Raw genomic sequence first — 20076 nt, forward strand, 5'->3', positions numbered from 1 at the left:
GTTATGCTGCTTCAAGACAAACACATAATTTCTAACTGTAACACTTGTCTTTTGGTTTCCAACTTTTAATATAAGATTATACATCTTAATGAGTACATAGCAACAGCATTTTAAATTTTTACATTTGGTCAATAATTATGCAAAATATTGAAAATCAAATGTTTGTTAGCCCTAGTAGCTGTTAGATAGGCAACCTGCAACTGGTACCAGGTTCCAGGATAGTCACTTAGTAATATGGAGGGTATGAACAGTAGCTTCATAAGTTTCCCCAGCAACCAAATGTGGCTGTTAATAAGATGTAAAAGAAATGTTCATTGCACAGCAACCTGTGCAACAAAGTAGTAGTTCTCTGCAAAATGAAGTGGTGCAATTACTTCACCCCGCTATGTTTTGTTCACAGTTTTAAGATACTGCCCTATTTTTTTAAATAACATTGTGAAACATCAGATCAACATCAGATCAGAGACTTTTGGTCCCATCTCTACTAGTAGTTGCCTAGTTTCAATTGATGCACAATTTGTTTGGAGCCACTGTTAGTACTCCATAGTGTCTTCATAATGACCCACTGTTTGTACTCCAGAATGTCTGAAGAATCGATGTGCTTATACCGATCAGTAACATGTTACTGAGGTGCAATTCTTGCTGGGCAACTATCATATCTATGCAGAATGCAAACTTTTGATTCACTACTGTGAACTGTCAATCCTGCAAAATGTTTATAACCCTTGTCAATACTACAACTGGCAAGCATCAATTTGATGTTCTGATGAATTGTGCACACACTTATTTGAGTTGAAAAGCCACTTACTTAGCCATTTTTGTTTTGATAAGCCATGAAAATTTCTATTACATTGCTTACTAACAGCCACATTTGATTCTGAACTTTTCAGCCATCAATTCAGACAGAAACACAATTGTTCATGTCAGGGCAAAGCCTACTGAAATCACCGTCCTAAAAAAAATTTAAGTACTAGAGCCATTATTCCTTCGGACCAAACATTGCCCTGCTTTTTCTCTGGCAGCTCGGCATTTTTAATTTTCAAATTTCTAGCTGTTCTCTCAGACACCAAATTCTGCTGAGATCTGTTGACTTTAACTGCTGGCTGAAGCAACTCACCAGGTTGGACACCACTAGCATATGCCACTTGGGCTACTGATCAAGCTTTGTGTCCAATTAACTTTTCATTTGACACAGACTTTAATATTGTGTTTACGGATGCTCTGAATTTTAACAGTGGAAACAATGACGGAAATCAAGCTGTTATTAAATCTATCACGTATCCATCTGCTGATCCTCAGCAGAGGAAGTCCAAGCTGCAACAGCAGTCAATTTATTAAAAAGTTCCCTATAGTAGACTGCGTACAACTTTTGCCCAACTGAACATTGCTTCCTGAAATTTTTCAGCCAATCTGCAGCAGTTCCAGTAACCCATCTAATTTTTTTTTTTTTTTTTTGTTTACCATGGCCATTCAGCTTTGAAAAAGAATTACAGCACGATCTTTGTAGAGATACAAAGTATCAGTAAAATGACTTTATGAAGAAAATTTGTGTGTTCAGCACTGAATCTCAGGTCATAACAACTCAACAACAGCTCCTTTCTTCTTGCCAACAGGAGAATAATCTCAATTTAGCAGCCTTTGCTGGAATTACATATCCGCAAAGGAGAACTTGAAGCAACCAAATTATCAAAGTTTTTCACATGCTGAATCCTTCAGGTATTCAAATCAAAACCATCAAGTCAGTTACAAAACCAAACTCTGCTTAAATTTTTGGAGTTAATTACATTTTTGTGTAATATGGTTCTAAAATATTGAAGACTGACAGAATATGCATAATGTTTCATAAATATTCATAGTTGTTATGTTACATGTGGGACATGACACTCTTGGAAAATTGAACAGCCAAAACTAAAATACAGTTATGCACCCAACAAAACGATTAAGTCCCCATGAATAGTTGCAGTAGCTTGAAGTTAGTGACTGGTGCATCATCTGCCTTCTAAAAACACAGGAGGCCAAAAAATGTGGCTGCTAACATGGAAAATACTCTACAGCTGATGTTCCAGAAGCTGTATTCCTACAAACTGAGAAAGTGACAGCAAAACAATGAATTAATTTTGTATCTTTATGTCCATATTTATTTGGAATGTGTGAGAGATTTTATTGAGCAATTTTAGACCTTCAAGGGAAAAAAAGTATTTATGAAAACCTATTATTTGGTAGAGAAAAAGATGCTCTTTCAAATGGTAGTTAACATAGGAAGGATTAGGTGATCCTTCTGGGATAAAAGTTTCAAAATCACTTACTTCGGCAGCAAATTTGATTTCGGGCATCTGCGCCTTTGTCTCAAAATGTATGAACTCAAAAGTAATGAAACTTACAAATTACATAAACAAGCCACTAAGCAATAAGATCACAAAATGAGATGTTTCTAAAACAGCTACATACAGAGATCAAGCTGCTTCAACCTGGAAGAAATTTTGCTGCAACAAATTTTCTTGATATCCGTAAGTGGAACTAGGAGCACTAGGCTACTAAAAAAATATGAACAATGTAAGTGTACAACTGAAACTGTTCAACTAGCTGACCAAGATTTTTTTTCCAGTTTTGCCACAATTATACACTGAATTACTGCACTTCGATATCGCTAACAATCATGAAATGTCACTGCGACATTAGTCTAACTTACATTTAAGAGATCCCTGCTCACACTGTATTTAAATTTGGGAGCCAAAAATTTGTAAATCTTCCTTTAGTTATTTATCAGACTTTCACACTCACAAGTAAATAAATGTGGCAATCTAAAATCCACCACAAAATACAAATTACTGAAAACAATTGGTATGGATATCACTTCATGTGTGTTCTTCTACAATATTCGCTTGTCCCTGGGTACGCTAGAATCTATTAGCTGGAAATCTAATGTCTCTGGATTCTCCCTGTGTTTTGAGACTATTCTGCCTGCAGGTAAAGGGAGAACTCTCTCCATGTCTCATGTGATTTGTTCTTTTATGCAATAGCATACAACTCTAAAGTATTTCAATGTTCACTGATAAAGTTTTAACTTGCTTATCCATAAAGGCCGACTGCTCTCCTCAGTGTTCTGTTGCACTTCCATAAAAATATACCTGTGACACCAGAAATGTTCTCAGAGAAACAGAATGTAAAATTTGATTAACAGTTAGTATTTACGTGGCATAAAAGTTGTGCTATATTCACATCAGCATGTATTCTACCAGAACCACATTTAATTGATGTAATTAGTACTTCATGTATAGCAGAATCAACAAAACTGATAAGGGTTAGAAAAAAATTTAGATTAGGTGACTATACAACATTTCTTTAACATTTGCATTCTGAATATTTTCATTTAAAATTTTTAATTAACTCTGTAACTTAAAAATGCTAGTTATCTCATTTTTATTATTCTGACAGAAACTTAAAATCTCAAGTATATTCTGTCAACTTAAGAACAGACCTTCGAAAAAGTAAACCCACTTATCTCCAATTCAGCACTGATAAGTGTTCAGCTACCTGAAAAGCAGCTGGCCCTACATTTGCAGCCTGGCTGTCATATTTTGGTTGAGATGCTTACCACTACATATCCTCTTTACTGGATGCATCTTTAACAGTAAAACATGCACTTTCTGCCACTCTCCTGTATTGCTGTTTAGGCAATGCTTTCAAATAAAGTATGGCTATAGTGATACTGAAACTTCCTGGCAGATTAAAACTGTGTGCCGGACCGAGACTCGAACTCGGGACCTTTGCCTTTCGCGGGCAAGTGCTCTACCAACAGAGCTACCAATGCACAACTCATGCCCTGTCCTCACAGCTTTCCTTCTGCTAGTACCTTGTCTCCTACCTATAGCAATACTGAGTTTGGTACTGAATTTAGAAGCTCATAAAGTAAAGAAGAATATGCTGTGACTCCATCAGACATTGAAAGGGACGACATTTGAGTGCCAAGAACTCAACAGTGATAGGAGATAAATACCACCACTGCATTCCACCTAGGTCCTCCAAGATTTATGTTCATCGGAAACTATTGTGAAACACACATGGTTTAGACTTCACTGCTCAAAAAACTACAAAATGACTTCCTTGTTTGAAGATAGTTTCGTCAAAGTCCAGTGCAGAAGTATACTTGGGATTTAATTAGCTTTAATGGTTCTCTTTGTATGTCTAAATGTCATGCCATTCATTATAGTATGTTTTTGATTAATTAAAAATATTATTTTTTGCAACATAGTTTGAAAAAAAATTAATATGTTATGGAGTTAATCAGTGTACAACTTCTCTGCCACCTAGTATTCAAAACAAGGAACTGCGCAAGTATTTTGAAGTTAAAAATTCTATTAGATCCGAGTAGTATGTTTCAACCGCTGACAAACCTATACATTCTCAGAAAAATTTAATGTAGGGGTATGTTAGTTGTTGATAACAGCTGAATCTACTGTGTATAATCAAATTATCAATGTGTGGGAATTCATGAACCCTGCAATATGTTTCATCTTTTCCCTTGACTGCACTGAAGCTATGTATGCCTAACTTTTCACACAGCATCATTACACCAGTGAAAATAACTGGGGGAGGGAGGTTGGGTGGAAGCATTTTAAGGTAATCAAGCAAAAGGGAATTGTAACTGAAAGAATTTGTATGGTATATCTCTGAAATAATTCTGTACATATTCAAATATCTTAAAATTATGGATATAATTCTCACTTCAAGATTACAAGGAAAAATATTCTCTGAAACAGATCTGCAATATAAATTAATACAATATCGAAATGTAGATCATACACTGCTGTGGGTTTTATTAGAGATAAAGAATATGATGTACATAATAAAAATTAAACCTAGGAGACAAACATTATACATTGGGGAAAAGTGAGACAAATAAGCCTGAAATACTGGAAATTCATTTATGGGTTAAATTTAACAAATATTCTGAAACATTATGGGCAATATACGCACTAGAGTGACTGACCTAGAGTTAAAATGTAGAAACTGCCTCTATACAAGGTGACAAACTTATCACCCATTTGTTTTATGTTTTAGTTATAAAAATACAAACAAACAAACAAACAAACAAACAAAAACACACACACACACACACAAGGTGAACCACATATTTAAATACTGATGCTGCTGTTTTCACTAAGATTTTCTCTGTTTCAACTTGTTTGAAGCTGTTGACTGACAAAAAAATCATATATTGCTTTACCAACACTTCATGCATAGTATTCTTTACTTGTGCATTCTCGTTTACCATAAAAAAGTGCATTACCTTAACAACACATCAGTACCTTGCCATATTATTTCCAAATGTTGGTGAACGTCAAAAAATGGTCAGTGTAGTATTCCAACCCAATGAGGTACTACATACCACTGCTAAGAGTATAATAAAGTTCTTGTAACTGGTCAAAATAAAGAAATAAGAGCATAACAGCTTCAATCTGCAAAGTCGTATTCCAGCTCATGGATCACACACTGGCTAAGAAACAAAATTAACAGGTACTTCCATAAAAATATCTGAAAATCTTATGGCAAATTATATATAAGCATCTGATAATTCGTATAGGGCTAAAGGACTACCTCCTCCACACGTCGAGCTCTAACATATCTCCATCTATACTACCACACACTTCCTAAGAGACGGAACTGTCCGTTACCTGCACTCACACAAATAATTATAAACCGCATTCAGTGGTGACTTAGGAGCTTCAGTAACTTAGGGGCTATTCCAATGAAGTTTACGAAACGTACTCACCTTAAACGTTTGTGTAACGACATTTACTTTAGAAATCTCATCTGAACTAGATTCGTTTGGAAACATTGGGCTCAATTTTTCTTTGGCAGGCAAAACATGGAAACTGATATCTGAAAAAAGAAAAGGACGGCGTAAATAGATTTTGTAACACTTTGCTAACTATCGCGTCAGCTATACAAACTTACAGTTATTACCATTTTACCGTACACATTATGACAAACAAGCACAAAAACATTTCATTAAACAGATAAAATAGATACTATTCTCTATTTTTCACATTAAGTCTGTTGGCTCACCTTATCAAATAAGACGTCAGTCATCATTGCAAACCACAATGGCAGATCTGAAACGTATTAAGCTAATTTAATACTATTCCTACTACATTGTTACGGAACGTACACAGCCGTTTAGTCTTAATGAAATATGATGGCAACTACGGCACAACAGCTGATACAATACGCGTATGTAGAAGCTGTTGGCATCCATGTTGTTTTACTGAGCATCAATACGATACTTCATTGCGCAACCATCCTTGCTAATTCTACAAATGGCATTTTGAACGAGTAGCATAGCACACTACATGCTTAAATCTGGAAAAATCATTGCTCTCGAATTTCATGTTTATTTATCTGTCATACGAATCTCTCTCTCTCTCTCTCTCTCTCTCTCTCTCTCTCTCTCTCTCTCTCTCTCTCTGTGTGTGTGTGTGTGTGTGTGTGTGTCACAGATTAACTACTGAAAACAACAGCATGATAATTCAAGGAATTTTTCTGCCAGTGTATGAAATAATTAACGTGCGTGTAACAAAAACAATTTCGCTACATAGAAATCACATTACAAATCGATAAAGAACTCAGGATGTTGTTCCATCAAGAAGGTTAGCACCCTTCTGTATTCTCTCAGCAGGAAGCTCTTTCGCAACTTTCATGGACTGGGTATCAAATGAATCTACTAATAGTACATGTACACGACTATTGAAGCGGAAGAATCTGTGGAGCGGGCTGTATTAATTGTTTGTTAAAAAAAGTATGTCTTGCAGTTTGTATTGATCGCGTTACGTGGCGCTGGTTACCTCCCGCGGCCTTTTACTGAGATAGCCAGCCACTACAATCAGATGTTGCAAAAAGTATTATTTGTAAAATACGTTACGAAACAAGAATTCACACTGGATTTCATATTAGTGCCGGCTTTTGTTGCACCTTCGACAGTACATATGTATGTATTGATATAATTAAATATATATTGTTTTATCTCTTAGTACTACACAATGGAGAGAAAAAACACAAATTACGAATTTAAAGACATTTCTCATACATTTCATCAGCAACAATATAAACTGGATTAACGGTGAGTAAGAACAATACCGGTGTTGGACGAACATTTTATTGAAACCTGTTTCACTGGCCATGGTACAAATCGAATCTTTTTCGGCCATTTTGTGCCTGCCGTGCTCTGCTGGGCGAACGAGACAACTAACCCGATCTCAGCCGGAAAGAGCCGAGCACCTTCCGAACAACCGAAGGTAGGCCACCGGTGACAGCGCTGCCAAACTGTTGGAACGACTCCTGGGTAACACATCGTAAATATGGCGGGTGTTATTGTCACGTTAGCCATGCTGTCGCGATGCTAACACAAACAGGTAGCGAAGCGGAACAAAATATATAAAAAAAACTCGGTTTAAAGGGACTGTGAAATACTATGATAGAACTTTTCACATTCTTACGACGACTGCGCTGCAGAGTTACAAATGACAAGACGTTACAGTAATTTGCTATTGGTACTTTTTGTTTTTACCCTGCAGCCACGGAGAAAGTAGATTGAGCAGGGCATTTTACCTATATTATTGCAACCGGTATTACATGGGCTCGTAAGATTTACGCGGGCAAACAGAGAGAGGGTAGACATTCATCTACATGACGAACATTTAAGAGTCAAGATAACAACATTGTAAGATAATAATATACTTATTAATTTCACAACAACATTATTTAATGTCTTATTTCACGTGTTATTGATGCTTTTCCTGGTGGTTTTTACATGTTTTAGAGCAAGTTGTAGAAGTGTTACTATTTTGAAACGGTAAATAAATTGGCTTTGCGCCCTCCCCACGTTTTTTACTAATGCTTCGTTGTTTCAGTCATCAAACGTGGGTTTGGTGCAGTCCTCCATTTCTGTCGATTCGCAGTTATCTTCTTCAGTGAAATATAACTTCTGCATCCTAGATCATCGACTTGTTAAAGATGTTCATCTGCAAGCATTGCTCTGCGATTCTTCCACCTTACCCTCAAGTAGTTTGTTTCCGAATGAATACGCGCCGTAATATGCATCCCAGTATTCTTTCGCTGCGATTTACGGTTTTAATTAATTTTCTTTACCTTGTTGACTCGTTACAGGACATCATCATTCATTACCCGAGCAATCCATCTAATCATTCAACAGATGGCTCTTATACCACATTTCAAAGGCTTCTAAACGTTTCATTTCAGTCCTTCCCATAGTCCAAACAGCGTTTCACCGAGCTTTTTCTGATCTGAAGCTTTGAATTTTTGGTTGGTAGCAGCTGTATTCTTTCATTTTGTTACCAAAGACTTTTTTCCTTGTGCAGTCCTTTTTACTCGCACACTTCGAGCTGACACGGCGAGGTGGCTTATGGGAGCGACCTTACAGCCTAGTTTACACTACGTTGCGCGCAGCTGCGCTACTGATCACTGCGCATGCGTGGCGCGCGTTTGCGCGACTCAGTGAAACCAAACAGTTTTGGCTTGATCCAACTTTGGCGACAGTAGTTGCACAGTATTGTCGGTACAGTGGGAAATTGAAATATAAAATGGGGAACGGAGGAAACTTCGATTTTTGGATATCCATGCTATGCATGTAAGTTTGTGGGATTTCAATCATACTGGATTCAAAAACAAGCAGCGATATATTGCTGCGTTTGAGGCCGTCCTAACCGATCTGAACATGAATGGGTTGACAATACATACGCTGCAGAGCAACATTCATTCAATTAGAAACACACACGCAAATGAATTACGGAAATACAGCAAGCAAAATATCTGGTTGTAGAAAACGTCTGCAAGAGTAAAATCCGTGTTTCAAGCTGGCCATTTCTTGAAGGAAATTTGTGTACAGGAAATTTGGAAACCAGAATCCAAATGCATATTCCACAACACGGCGAGCTGTCGACAGTTTATAATTGGAAACTCAAATGACCATGCTTTGAAAAAAAAGTCTTCACTGAATATGCCGTTGGCGCAAATGCGTCTTAACCAACTGCATCTTCTAATAGACCGAGAGTTATGGACTCTATTGCCGATTTTGGAGAATTGCTTGGAAAAATACCACCATCAAATTGTTGATTTTGGAACACGATATAGGCCCTGTAGAGAAGAATATGAAGAAACGTAAACTGTTCTGGTGACATTCTCAGATGACTGAAATAACTTCTCGGGTCTTCCACGACAATTTCTTTCAGCAAGGTCGCTGAGCAACCGAGCTGCTGGCTTTCCTTTACTCAAATCATTAATCCAAACACGTCTCTTATTTCTTTTCTTATGCAGTGATTTCTTGCAGACAAGCATTGATTCCGCCAGAACTCGTGCAGCTGCCGAAACATTCATTTCAGACGAGACTACGCCGTTCACAAAATGACGAAACAAGGGTACACTGTTGTCGCTCTTTCTAGTCACATATGACCCACCTGCGCGAAACTCGTTTCATGAAACGAGTTGCTCGAACTATTGTCGTGTAAACTAGCCTTAAAAGCATTTCCTTCTTTCCCATCTGTCACCGCGCCGAGTATCAAGTTGGATTGCGAGAATAGTAGGGTTACTACGCGTTTCTTTATCTAATTAATGGCATCGTGGCCTAACCAAAAGCTGTAGTAATGAATATTTGTTTCCAGACAACTAGTTTCAGTCAACCAACCATCTACAAATCATGGATTAATAGCAGTTCATAAAAATTAAGAGAGGACTACGTGACGTCAAGTACATTGGTAAGACGGTAATAGGCTGCCAAGTTTTGCACTATGCGACTGCTGAAAATTTAGGGTAGCGATATGTTAGACCCATCCTTGAACTTCACGTAGTGTCAATCAGTAACCTGCATATGATCGCTTTGTCAAAGTTAGGCGACTGGAAATAACTAATAACTTTTCGTAGTTCCACAATATCGGTCTTAGAATACAGTGTGTCCCACCCAAACCTTCCAGATTTGAAAGATCCAGGAGAGAAAAACCACAGTAGATACAACAATGAAAAATGCACCACATTGTAGAGAATATCACAGAATTTATATTCCCGAGTCAGAAGTGCCAAGTATCGCAGCCAGAGTGCAGCATGGTCGCATGAAGTGAAAATGGCGACTCCACAGTACTGCGCGCAAACAGTAGTGTGGTTTGCTGAAACAAAATCGCTGATTACTGTGCAAAGAAATTATCGTCGTGTGTATGAATGTGATCCACCTGATGTGAAAACAATTAAGGAATGGTATAGGACGTTTCTGGCAACATGAAGTGTTCTGAAACGTTCTGGTGGTGCACATTACGGACTTTCAGAAGAGACAGTGGTGGAAATCAGACAAATGTTTCTCAGAAGCCCACGTAAGTCAATTCGTCAAGCATCTAGGCAACTTGATGTACCTCGATCAATCGTGTAGTTCACCAGCGTCATCGTATGTGTGCTTACAAAGTGCAAATTCTGCAACATCTGACGCTGAACGACAAACCACGCCGACAGCAATTTGCTGCAGCGTATTGATATGGTTGCCAGCTTCCTGAAAAGATGTTTATTCTCAGATGAGGCAACCTTTCATCTATCAGGAAGAGTTAATAGGCAGGGCAGGTTGGTTAGATTAGGTTACGTTAGTTCGGATTTGCCGCGCGGTCTGAGGCGTATCTTGTCAAAGTCCGCGCGGCTCCCCCCCCCCCCCCCCCCCCGGAGGTTCCCTCGTGCGTGTGCGTGTGCGTGTGTGTGTGTGTGTGTGTGTGTGTGTCGTCCTTAGCGTAAGTTAAGTTAGATTAAGTAGTGTGTAAGCTTAGGGACCGATGACCTCAGCAGTTCGGTCCCATAAGAGCTTACCACAAATTCCAAATTTGTTCGGATTTGGGGTTCGCAAAATCTGCACGTTGTCATTGAACATGTCCGTGATAGCCCTAAACTAAATGCGTGGTGCAGGCTAATGCACGACAGGATTGTTGGACCGTTCTTCTTTGCGGAACAAACAATGAATGGGCCAGTGTATCTGGGCATGTTGGAGCAGTTTGTGTAACCTAAGATACGAGACTTGCAACCCAACATCATTTTTCAACAAGATGGAGCTCCACCGCATTGGTCAACGGCTGTTCGCAAGTTCCTGGATAGGACATTTCCCAATCGTTGGATTAGACGCGGACGACCCATTGCCTGGCCACCACGTTTACCTGACATTGCGCCGCCTGATTTCTTCATATGGGGATTCGTGAAGGACCGCGTGTATGCGACCAAAGTGGACGATACTTCTATTTTGCGACATCATATCACTAATGCAATTGCAACAATAACAGAGGAAATGTTACAAAGAACTTGGCAAGAAATTGAATACAGGCTCAATATTCTTCATGCTACAAATGGTTCACAAGTAGAGGTGTATTGATGATAAATAAATAAATTCTTTGAGATGCTCTACAATGTGGTGCATTTTTCACTGTCGTATCTACTGTGGTTTTTTTTTTCTGGGTCTTTGTAATCAGGGAGCTTTGAGTGGGACGCCCTGTGCTTTGAAACTGTGAAACCCACCTTTTCACTAGTTACACTATTTAAGAAACTGAACATGCAAGGGAATTAGTTAAGGATGGAAGGGCAGGTACTACAAACGTATGACGAAGATGAAGTCTACTTGAACAGTGAGAGAGAGAGAGAGAGAGAGAGAGAGAGAGAGAGAGAGACTGGGCATGCGGAGTGTGCGGAAATAAAGATCTCTGCAAATACCACAAAAAAAAAAAAGATTTAGTTTCAAACCCAGCCCATCTTATTTCCATCAGCTCATGATGAAAAGCAACTCAGCAACTTCATTCGTTAGAATTTTGCATACTGCGGGCTGTGGTATATCCAGCATTCAACGACCATTTTTAGTCTGCAGTCTCTTTCATTTCGACATTTTTACATCTTGTTTTCCTTTCTATCCATCGCTTTGTCGTAATTTTGCACGTACAACGAGGTGCAGCTAGTCAAGCTTGACCAATACAACTTGTTTAAATTACAATTTATTTGTGTGATTATGGCTATATGGCGAAAATCGTCGTAGCTTTACGTGAAATGTTAGCACAAACGGGCTATGTATGAAAATTTACTGGTGAACGTAAAGAGTTGACTGCTTTCTCGAATATCAACTGTACACACATTTATATAAGTAAATATATATTGTTTTATCTCTTAGTACTACACAATGGAGAGAAGAAACACAAATTACGAATTTAAAGACATTTCTCTGGGTAACACATCGTAAAATATGGCGGCACATGTACACACATAATTGGCCTCACTTCTCGCCACTACCCTCGTCTGTTCACTGAGTGAAAATGACTTCCCTGTCAAACTCCTCTGTATGAAAAAACAAATGACTCTGTCCAAATTCCAAGGACACTAACCATGGGATTGTAAAGCACACACAAAGGAGTTTGTTACACAGACATTTGGACTGATTGTAGAAGAAGACTGACAAGTAGATCCTTACTAAAATCACGACTAAGGGCCGTATTATACTGTCAAATAGCTTTGGCAAAAGTCTTTTACAGAAGACAGTTTACAAAATCTTGGTATTAAGGTATTTTCATTTCCTTTGTAAGTGTTGTAACGCAGTTTTGCTTTTTATAAAATGTTTTATCAAAAATATCTGACAGTGCAATTTGGGCCCCAGAATAAACGTCTCGGGTGAGCAGTCACATTTATAACACACTGCAGGTATGGAGATAAATCTTGGTACGCCAAATCTACGTTGTAATGGAAAGGGTTCCGATGTGACAAGTCCATGAAACAGTGAACACCACATGGCCTCAGCTGTTTCCAACAGTTCTACGGCTGATTGTGACCCCTACCTCATCAGAATCAGCATTTCCACGATAAGATTTCCTTCCACCACTGAGATGACAACTGCTATGTTCAGCTGTTAGTCAATTAAATGCGATTGACAGAATGAATGTTTCACACTGCAGTGGAGTGTGCCCTGTTCTGAAACTTCTTTTAAATACTAAAACTGTGTTCCAGATTGAGATTCCGATTGGGAACTTTGCCTTTCGTGGTCAACTGAGCCATCCAAGAGCGAATTACGACCCGCCCTCTCAGCTTCATTCCTGCCAGCAGGAAAGAGATACTGGCAGAATCAAAGTTGTGAGGGGTGGATCGTGAGTTGTGCCTCAATAGCTTAGCTCTGTTCTAAAGTCAATCAATAAAGCGACAGAAGCATGGCAACAACAGCACCCTCCTTCAACATCGAACGCGCTTTCAAATAAGGTGTGACATGCTGGACTACTCTTTAAAATGTAACGCTTCAACTTTTAATGCGAAATCATGAAGTTAATAGCAAATCTTATCTGTGAAGGCGGGTACACACTAGACCACAAGGCCAACGAACGACAGCTAACCGCTTCGCTGGCCGAGATTTGCTTGGTGTGTACGGGAGGCAAATCGGAAACAACGAAGCGGCTGGTCTTGCTTGCAGCAACGTCAAAACGTTGGCAGTGTGTAGGGGTCTTGAGACCCATCCCTTAAGGCGAACGCCGGGTCGAATGTTTGCTGGTACAGTAGCGATTTTCGGTGTCCCCTGAACGGGTATGTATTTCTTGCGTCTAAAAATATTGAAGTATTGAGAGGAGTGCCGAGACAGCATTAAAGTTGATAGTTTATCGTGAGCGGGAATGTTTATGGGAGCCTACGAACTGTGATTGCATAAATAAAGCAAGGGAAATAAGTGAGCTGTTATAAAATAAAGTGTACAATGTGAAAAAGAAAATGGAATTTTACAACCTACACAATTCAATAACGATTCGAAATCTGTAGCTCTAACTCGCAAAAAAGTGAAATAGCCCTTATTACAAGTCAGCTTTAACCTCAGAAAATCTTGTTTCATCACACCAACGTCGTTTCTTCTTAGACTTCTTTTTCTGATGAACAGCTTCTTGCAGTAAAATATGTGCTACAAATGCGACAACTGCAAAATCCGTCCGCCGCTCGTGGTCTCGCGGTAGCGTTCTCGCTTCCCGAGCACGGGGTCCCGGGTTCGATTCCCGGCGGGGTCAGGGATTTTCACCTGCCTCGAGATGACTGGGTGTTTGTGTTGTCCTCATCATTTCATCATCATCCAGGAAAGTGGCGAAATTGGACTGAGCAAAGATTTGATAATTGTACGGGCGCTGATAACCACGCAGTTGAGCGCCCCACAAACCAAACATCATCATCAACTGCAAAATCCTTTTCTTCTCCCATAATATCGGCCGGTGAAACTTATTTAAACACTGCTTTATAACAAACAATAAAACTGGAGCAACCTCGTCAAGTTATCACAGCCAACTGCGATTCCACAGAGTCTAACCTCTTGGTCCCAACCCATGTCAGGCCGAAAGCCAATGCGTTGGCCACCAACGTTCGACCGAATCCACTAGCTCTTGTTCGTTTGTCTTCGTAGGACTAGCGTGTACGCACCTTGACACGAAAGTACAAGTCCGAGTCGATGATCAGCTGTTGAGATGTTTCGCAAAAACGCAATGGTAGCACAGAAAAGCAGTCACATCTCGACAACTATACACAGTTGACATTCCTAGATCTCGATGGAGGAATGAGGCAATGGCCTTCTACGCAGTTTATACTGTATACTGGTGTTACGCCCAGACACGTGACAGAGTTAACTGACAAGCCAACGGCTACGAGACTGCAATCTTGGCTAAGTAAGTGGAGGATAAGACATAACCTCACAAAACGCCAGTTTTTTTGTTCCAACCCCGACACTTCATTAAAATGCAAGCACAGGAACAGCAGAACTAAAAACTCTACTCTGGGGGTAATAAATCATCCTACAAGCACAAGTAAAATACCTTGTAATTCACTTACACGAACTACTGAACTGGTGAGTAACACAACAGATAAAATAATAAAAGGAGAGTATAGACTAAACCTAGGACGACTTGTGAAATACAGACTGCGTGATGCAGACCAGCAGTACAATCCACCAGATTCAGTGACTGGAATCAAAGCACTAAACAGTTCTGACGCTGTCATACCTGCATGGCATCTAATTGGCAGGGTACGCTATGTCAGTGCACTTGTGTGGTTTGCCACCAGGCCCACGAGATGTTCTATCTCCGTAGTCGCCCAAGCAGCAACGCGATTCGAGCAAAGTCACCTCCGCTGCTAGTGCCTCCAGTAGCAGCCATGGTCAAGAACAGCATCGAAGAAACATTGGAAAGGAAGGAAGATTAGGGCTTAACGTCCCGTCGACGGTCAGGTCATTACCGACGGACCACAAGCTCTTAGAGGCGAAAGGATTGGGAAGCAAATCGGGCGTTACCTTTTAAACGAACCATTCTGGCATCAAATTAGGAAACCACGGAGAATCGAAATCGAGACGGCCGGACAGAAATTTTAACAGCAGTCCTCTCGAATAAAGCGGCCACTGGCTTACCACAGCGCCACCTCGTTTGGTATAGCAAATCACTATAGGGTCCAGGAGCCCCAGTCGCGTATTACACAAGAAAGGACGAACGCTCGAGGCGGGGAAAAAATTCTCTCTCTCTCTCTCTCTCTCTCTCTCTCTCTCTCTCTCTCTCTCTCCCCCCCCTCTCTCTCACCCTCCCTCTCCTCCCCCCACCTCAATAATTATGTACTTCGGTGCTATTGAAATCTTTCTACAGGTCATATGCACCCCATTTGTTCGCCCTCCTTACACACATCAAGATCCGTCACACTCCAACTGCACGCAAAAGGGTATTAACAACTCCTGCCACCCGTGCTCGGACACTATTCTGCTCCGACCAATGTCCCTTCGACTGTCTAACGCTCAAGGATCAGGACAGTTCTTCGACACTTCAGATGTATGGTAGAACCATGAAAAAAAAAAAAAAAAAAAAAAAAAAGATTCGCCAATATCTGACGAACGTGCGAGGTGCTACTAGGGAAGCGTCTCCGACCACTCATTATCTCTGAACACGTGAGGGGCGGGGGGGGGGGGGGGGGGGGGGCACCATTCTGTCGTGCATTGTTATCAAGACCTACTTTGTCCACATCAAACTCTGCCTTACACACTCTTAAGGGTGGCGTGCATTTCGCGTGCTCAGATTGAATTACCCGTTCCCAACAGTATCTATTCATACTATACCAGATACCACAACATCACCTCTGATGATACGCCGCTAGAACATCGTACACGCGATTTGATTAGAAGTATCCCGACCGTCCTATATAATCCGGAACTGACCACTAAATGTTACGAGAGGCGGATCCAGTGTAAGAGGAAGCGAGAAGTGTTGTGTCATCAGTAGATAAGCAGCAACAACAGAATGGATCAGTCGGGAGAGCTCAGTGACTTCCAACGTGGGCTGCTCATTAGGGTCATTTCAACCCTTCTAAAGCCCTCAAAGTCGACTATTTCTGACTTATTGTGAAGTTGAAAAGCGAAGGAACAACCACAGCTAAACCAAGACCAGGGAGGTGTCATATACCTGAAGGCGACTGTCGAGCATTGCTGAGAGTGGTTGCAAAAAAATCGCATGAAATCGCCGGAAGGAATCACTCTTGAGTTCCAAAGTGTTAACAGCAGTCCAGCGAGCACAACGACTGCGGGCAGGGAATTAGAACTGGGTGCAATGGTCGAGCCGCTCTTCGTAACCTACACATTTCTGTAGTCAATGCTGACATTTTAGATGGTGACCGGACGACGCCACAGGACAGCAGAAGACTTCAAACGAGTGATTTGGAATAATCCAATGGAAGGGTTTGTGTCTGTTGAATGCCAGGAAAATGTTACTTCCTAACATCTTTAGAGCCAACTGGGAAGTACGGAGATGGTGTTTCGGCATGGTGGTTTTTTCGTGGTCAGTGCGTGTTCCCCTTACTCCGCTTAAGGAAATGCTAAACGTGGAAGATATTAACACTTTTAGCGCATTATGCACTGCGTACTGTAGAGGGGCATTTCGGAAACGATGTCTGTATCAGCATAACAAGGCACCCTGTCATAAAGTATCATTTGGGAGGCTACGGTTGGTGGACACAACATTTTTTAAATGGACGGTCCTGCCCAGAATTCCGACCTGGACCCCATGGAACACCTCTGGGGAGAGTTAGAGCGTCATGTTTACTCCACACCCAAGTGTCCAACATGGCAGCACTATCTTCTCGCTTGCGAGGAAGAATGGGTTATCATTCCTCCACAGACATACAGGTACCTCACTGAATGAATCCCAAGAGGGTTCGATCTGTCAAAGGTAAAAGATGTCACACCCCATATTAATCTTCACTAACTGGTGTCCGGGTACTGTCGACAAGTTATTGCATACCACGCTAGTGCAAGATGACCGGACCAGGCAGCCAGAGATGTACCTTTGAGCTTCCTAATCTGTAATTCAGTTTTCCGCGTTGCAAAGTTAGTAATCACTACTACATTCCTTTTCTCTTTTCATATCTGTCTCTGGCAACGTTTGTTCATGCGAATAATGCCCAGTTGTAACGTGGTTTAGAAAACACGTTAAATTGTGGGTCCCCTTATAACTCTGGGTAAGTCAGTGCAGAGGTCGGAGGATGACAATGACATACCACTTCCAATTGGTCTATTCCTAAGAAAGCACTGAAGTGTTGAGATCAGTCTTCTGGTCAATGAGAGCTTTATCTCTTCCATATCATTAAAGACTAAAAGAAACGCCTTGTCGATGCAGCCAACTGTCTCTGTCTCTGTCTCTTGCCATCTGTACCATTTGGTTGTAGTTGCTCCAATTCATTCCACTGTTAACACTTTGTAATACGAATGTTCTGCACCTGTATATTCGTTTTTCCAAGGATTTTTACTTCTAAGGCGTCCAATCAATTTAGTTTATCTTTTCTGTATCATGTTAATGTCTTTTCATCTTAATTTTTTTTTAAATATTTGTTTATTGTATTTTCTTTCAATCGAGGATGCTTTTATGCTTTATCTCCGTATCTACATCTCTACTACATTTTTTTCCTGTTTCTCTGAGACTATCTTTCACAATTACACCTTAAAATGCTCCAAATAACTGTCTTAAGGCTTATTTGGTCATTGCAATTCTTTTAATATCCATTGTATTTCTGTTACCCTCTGTTATTCCACTTCCAAACTGATGCAATTCCTTTTATTTGTATTAGTATTGTAATTCTTATGTCAACGTTCACCCTTACTTGTATGTTCGGTTTTACAAACACCATTATTTTAGTCTTGTTTGTGCTTATTATTGTTAAAGGCATCAGACAAATTTTTTAACACATTGGTCATGTCCTTTCCAGAATCTGGTATGTCTACAGCAGTTTCGGTCACTACAATAGGTTGTCCGAGTACGCCAGCAAGTACGGACGTGATTATTGTCTTCGCGCTTCGCACTCTTTTACCACTAATTGTGTTCCCTTTAATGTCGCGTTTCATTGATTGTATTGCACTTCATAAATGTACTGAGAAGAGACATACGCACTCATTTGTCTTTTATGTCTCATATTATTATCCTAAGCATCTGCTGTAGCCTTCGCTCTATTGAGGATGTATGATTTACATGCTCAAGTATTCGGGAGTACATTTCAGTGACGTATGAACTGTTACGAGTGCATGAGGTGGCCGCTAAATCAGTAGGTTACAATAAACGGCTGTGTCACGCTACGCCAAGTCCCCCGCTCGTTGATATTGATCTGTCTTCGTATTTCTAGGCTTTGTCTGAAAGTGATCAAATAACCTGCCAAATCTCGAAATGTGAAAACAGAGGCGGATAAGCATCCTAAAGTAAATCTTTTATACGTAGCTTTAAGCGATCAAGTTACGTCACTGCGAAAAAAATCTCTGAAGTACATTTTATACATATTTGGATCAACGTCACTACAGATATTCGATATGCCTGCCATCAGATGATGTGGCGCAGACAAATTGTGAAATTCTGCGTGACCCGCTGAAGTGTCGTAACATTGATGCTGTCGATCACCTCCTGAATGGCCGTTTACAGCTCTGCAATGGTTTTGGGGCTGTTGCTGTACACCTTGTCTTTAATACAGCCGCACAAAAGGAGTTGCATGTGTTCAGATCCGGAGAATATGGCGGCCAATCGAGGGCCATGCCAGTGGCCTCGGCGGGTACCCCAGAGATAGAATGCGATCCCCAAAGGGCTCCCCCAGGACACCAAAACACTCTCCTGCTTCGATGGGGTCGAGCTCCGTCTTGCATGAACCACATCTTGTTGAAGTCAGGGTCACTTTGGATAATGGGGATGAAATCATTTTCCAAAACCTTCGATACCGTACGGTAATCACCGTGCCATTGAGGAATATCGCACCGATTATTCCGCGACTGGACGTAGCACACCACACAGTGACCCGCTGAGGGTGAAGAAACTTCTCGATCGCGAAATGCGGATTCTCAGTCTTCCAAATGCGCCACTTTTACTTACTGACGAACCCATCCAAATGAAAGTGGGCATCGTCGCTAAGCGAAGCCATTCAACGCATACTAATTCCCATCATGCCCCGCGGCCAACCGTGCAGTTTGAACGTCTTAACACAAACCGATTTTATTTCGCCTAGTTCAATAACTGTCACCCAACATACACACACGAAGTGCCGTCACATACATATCCAAGTCGGTGTTACAAAAGTTCAAGGCTTTGGCCTTGAGAGGATGCTTAATCGTTATTCCTGAGAATCTGGATCTGTTTTACGTGGTACAGATGAAGTGCCATAGACTCGCCAACAGAGCTGACAATATACATCTTGAGATATAATTTTTACTGGGTGCAAATATTACCGAGAATTATTCATTGCAACTCTGGCTTCTTGCACCGGAGTTTTTAAGCTTCCTCGCATGCTTTGATAAGGATTCATCAATGATGACTGAGTACTTTGCTGCATCTTTCTGCTTTCTGTGTTGTCAGATTTTCAGGTGCGTGAGCACCGCTTCTTTGCGTATAGGTTTGTACATACTCCAACAATGTTACATAAATGCAGCCACAATCTGGCTGAACTATAGGCGGGAAGCTCATACAACGAAGACAACGAATTTACACAAAACATGAATCGTCAATCCGGCTGAACACCGAACACATTCCGTCCACTACAGCAGATGAATTC

The 20076-nt window shown here is 40.6% G+C and overlaps 1 protein-coding gene across 1 annotated transcript in view; it reads right to left on the reverse strand.

Annotated features, from left to right (window-relative positions):
• The window catches only part of LOC126162448 (protein Gawky), a 294019-nt gene that overhangs the window by 212039 nt on the left and 61904 nt on the right, over nucleotides 1–20076 (reverse strand). Inside the window, exon 2 of the mRNA XM_049918963.1 lies at nucleotides 5774–5883. Within this exon, the coding sequence (XP_049774920.1) occupies nucleotides 5774–5839 (66 nt within the window). The 5' untranslated portion in view covers nucleotides 5840–5883. The remainder of the gene's footprint in view (nucleotides 1–5773; nucleotides 5884–20076) is intronic.

This window comes from Schistocerca cancellata, chromosome 2 (genome assembly GCF_023864275.1).
Source record: "Schistocerca cancellata isolate TAMUIC-IGC-003103 chromosome 2, iqSchCanc2.1, whole genome shotgun sequence".
NCBI lineage: Eukaryota > Metazoa > Arthropoda > Insecta > Orthoptera > Acrididae > Schistocerca > Schistocerca cancellata.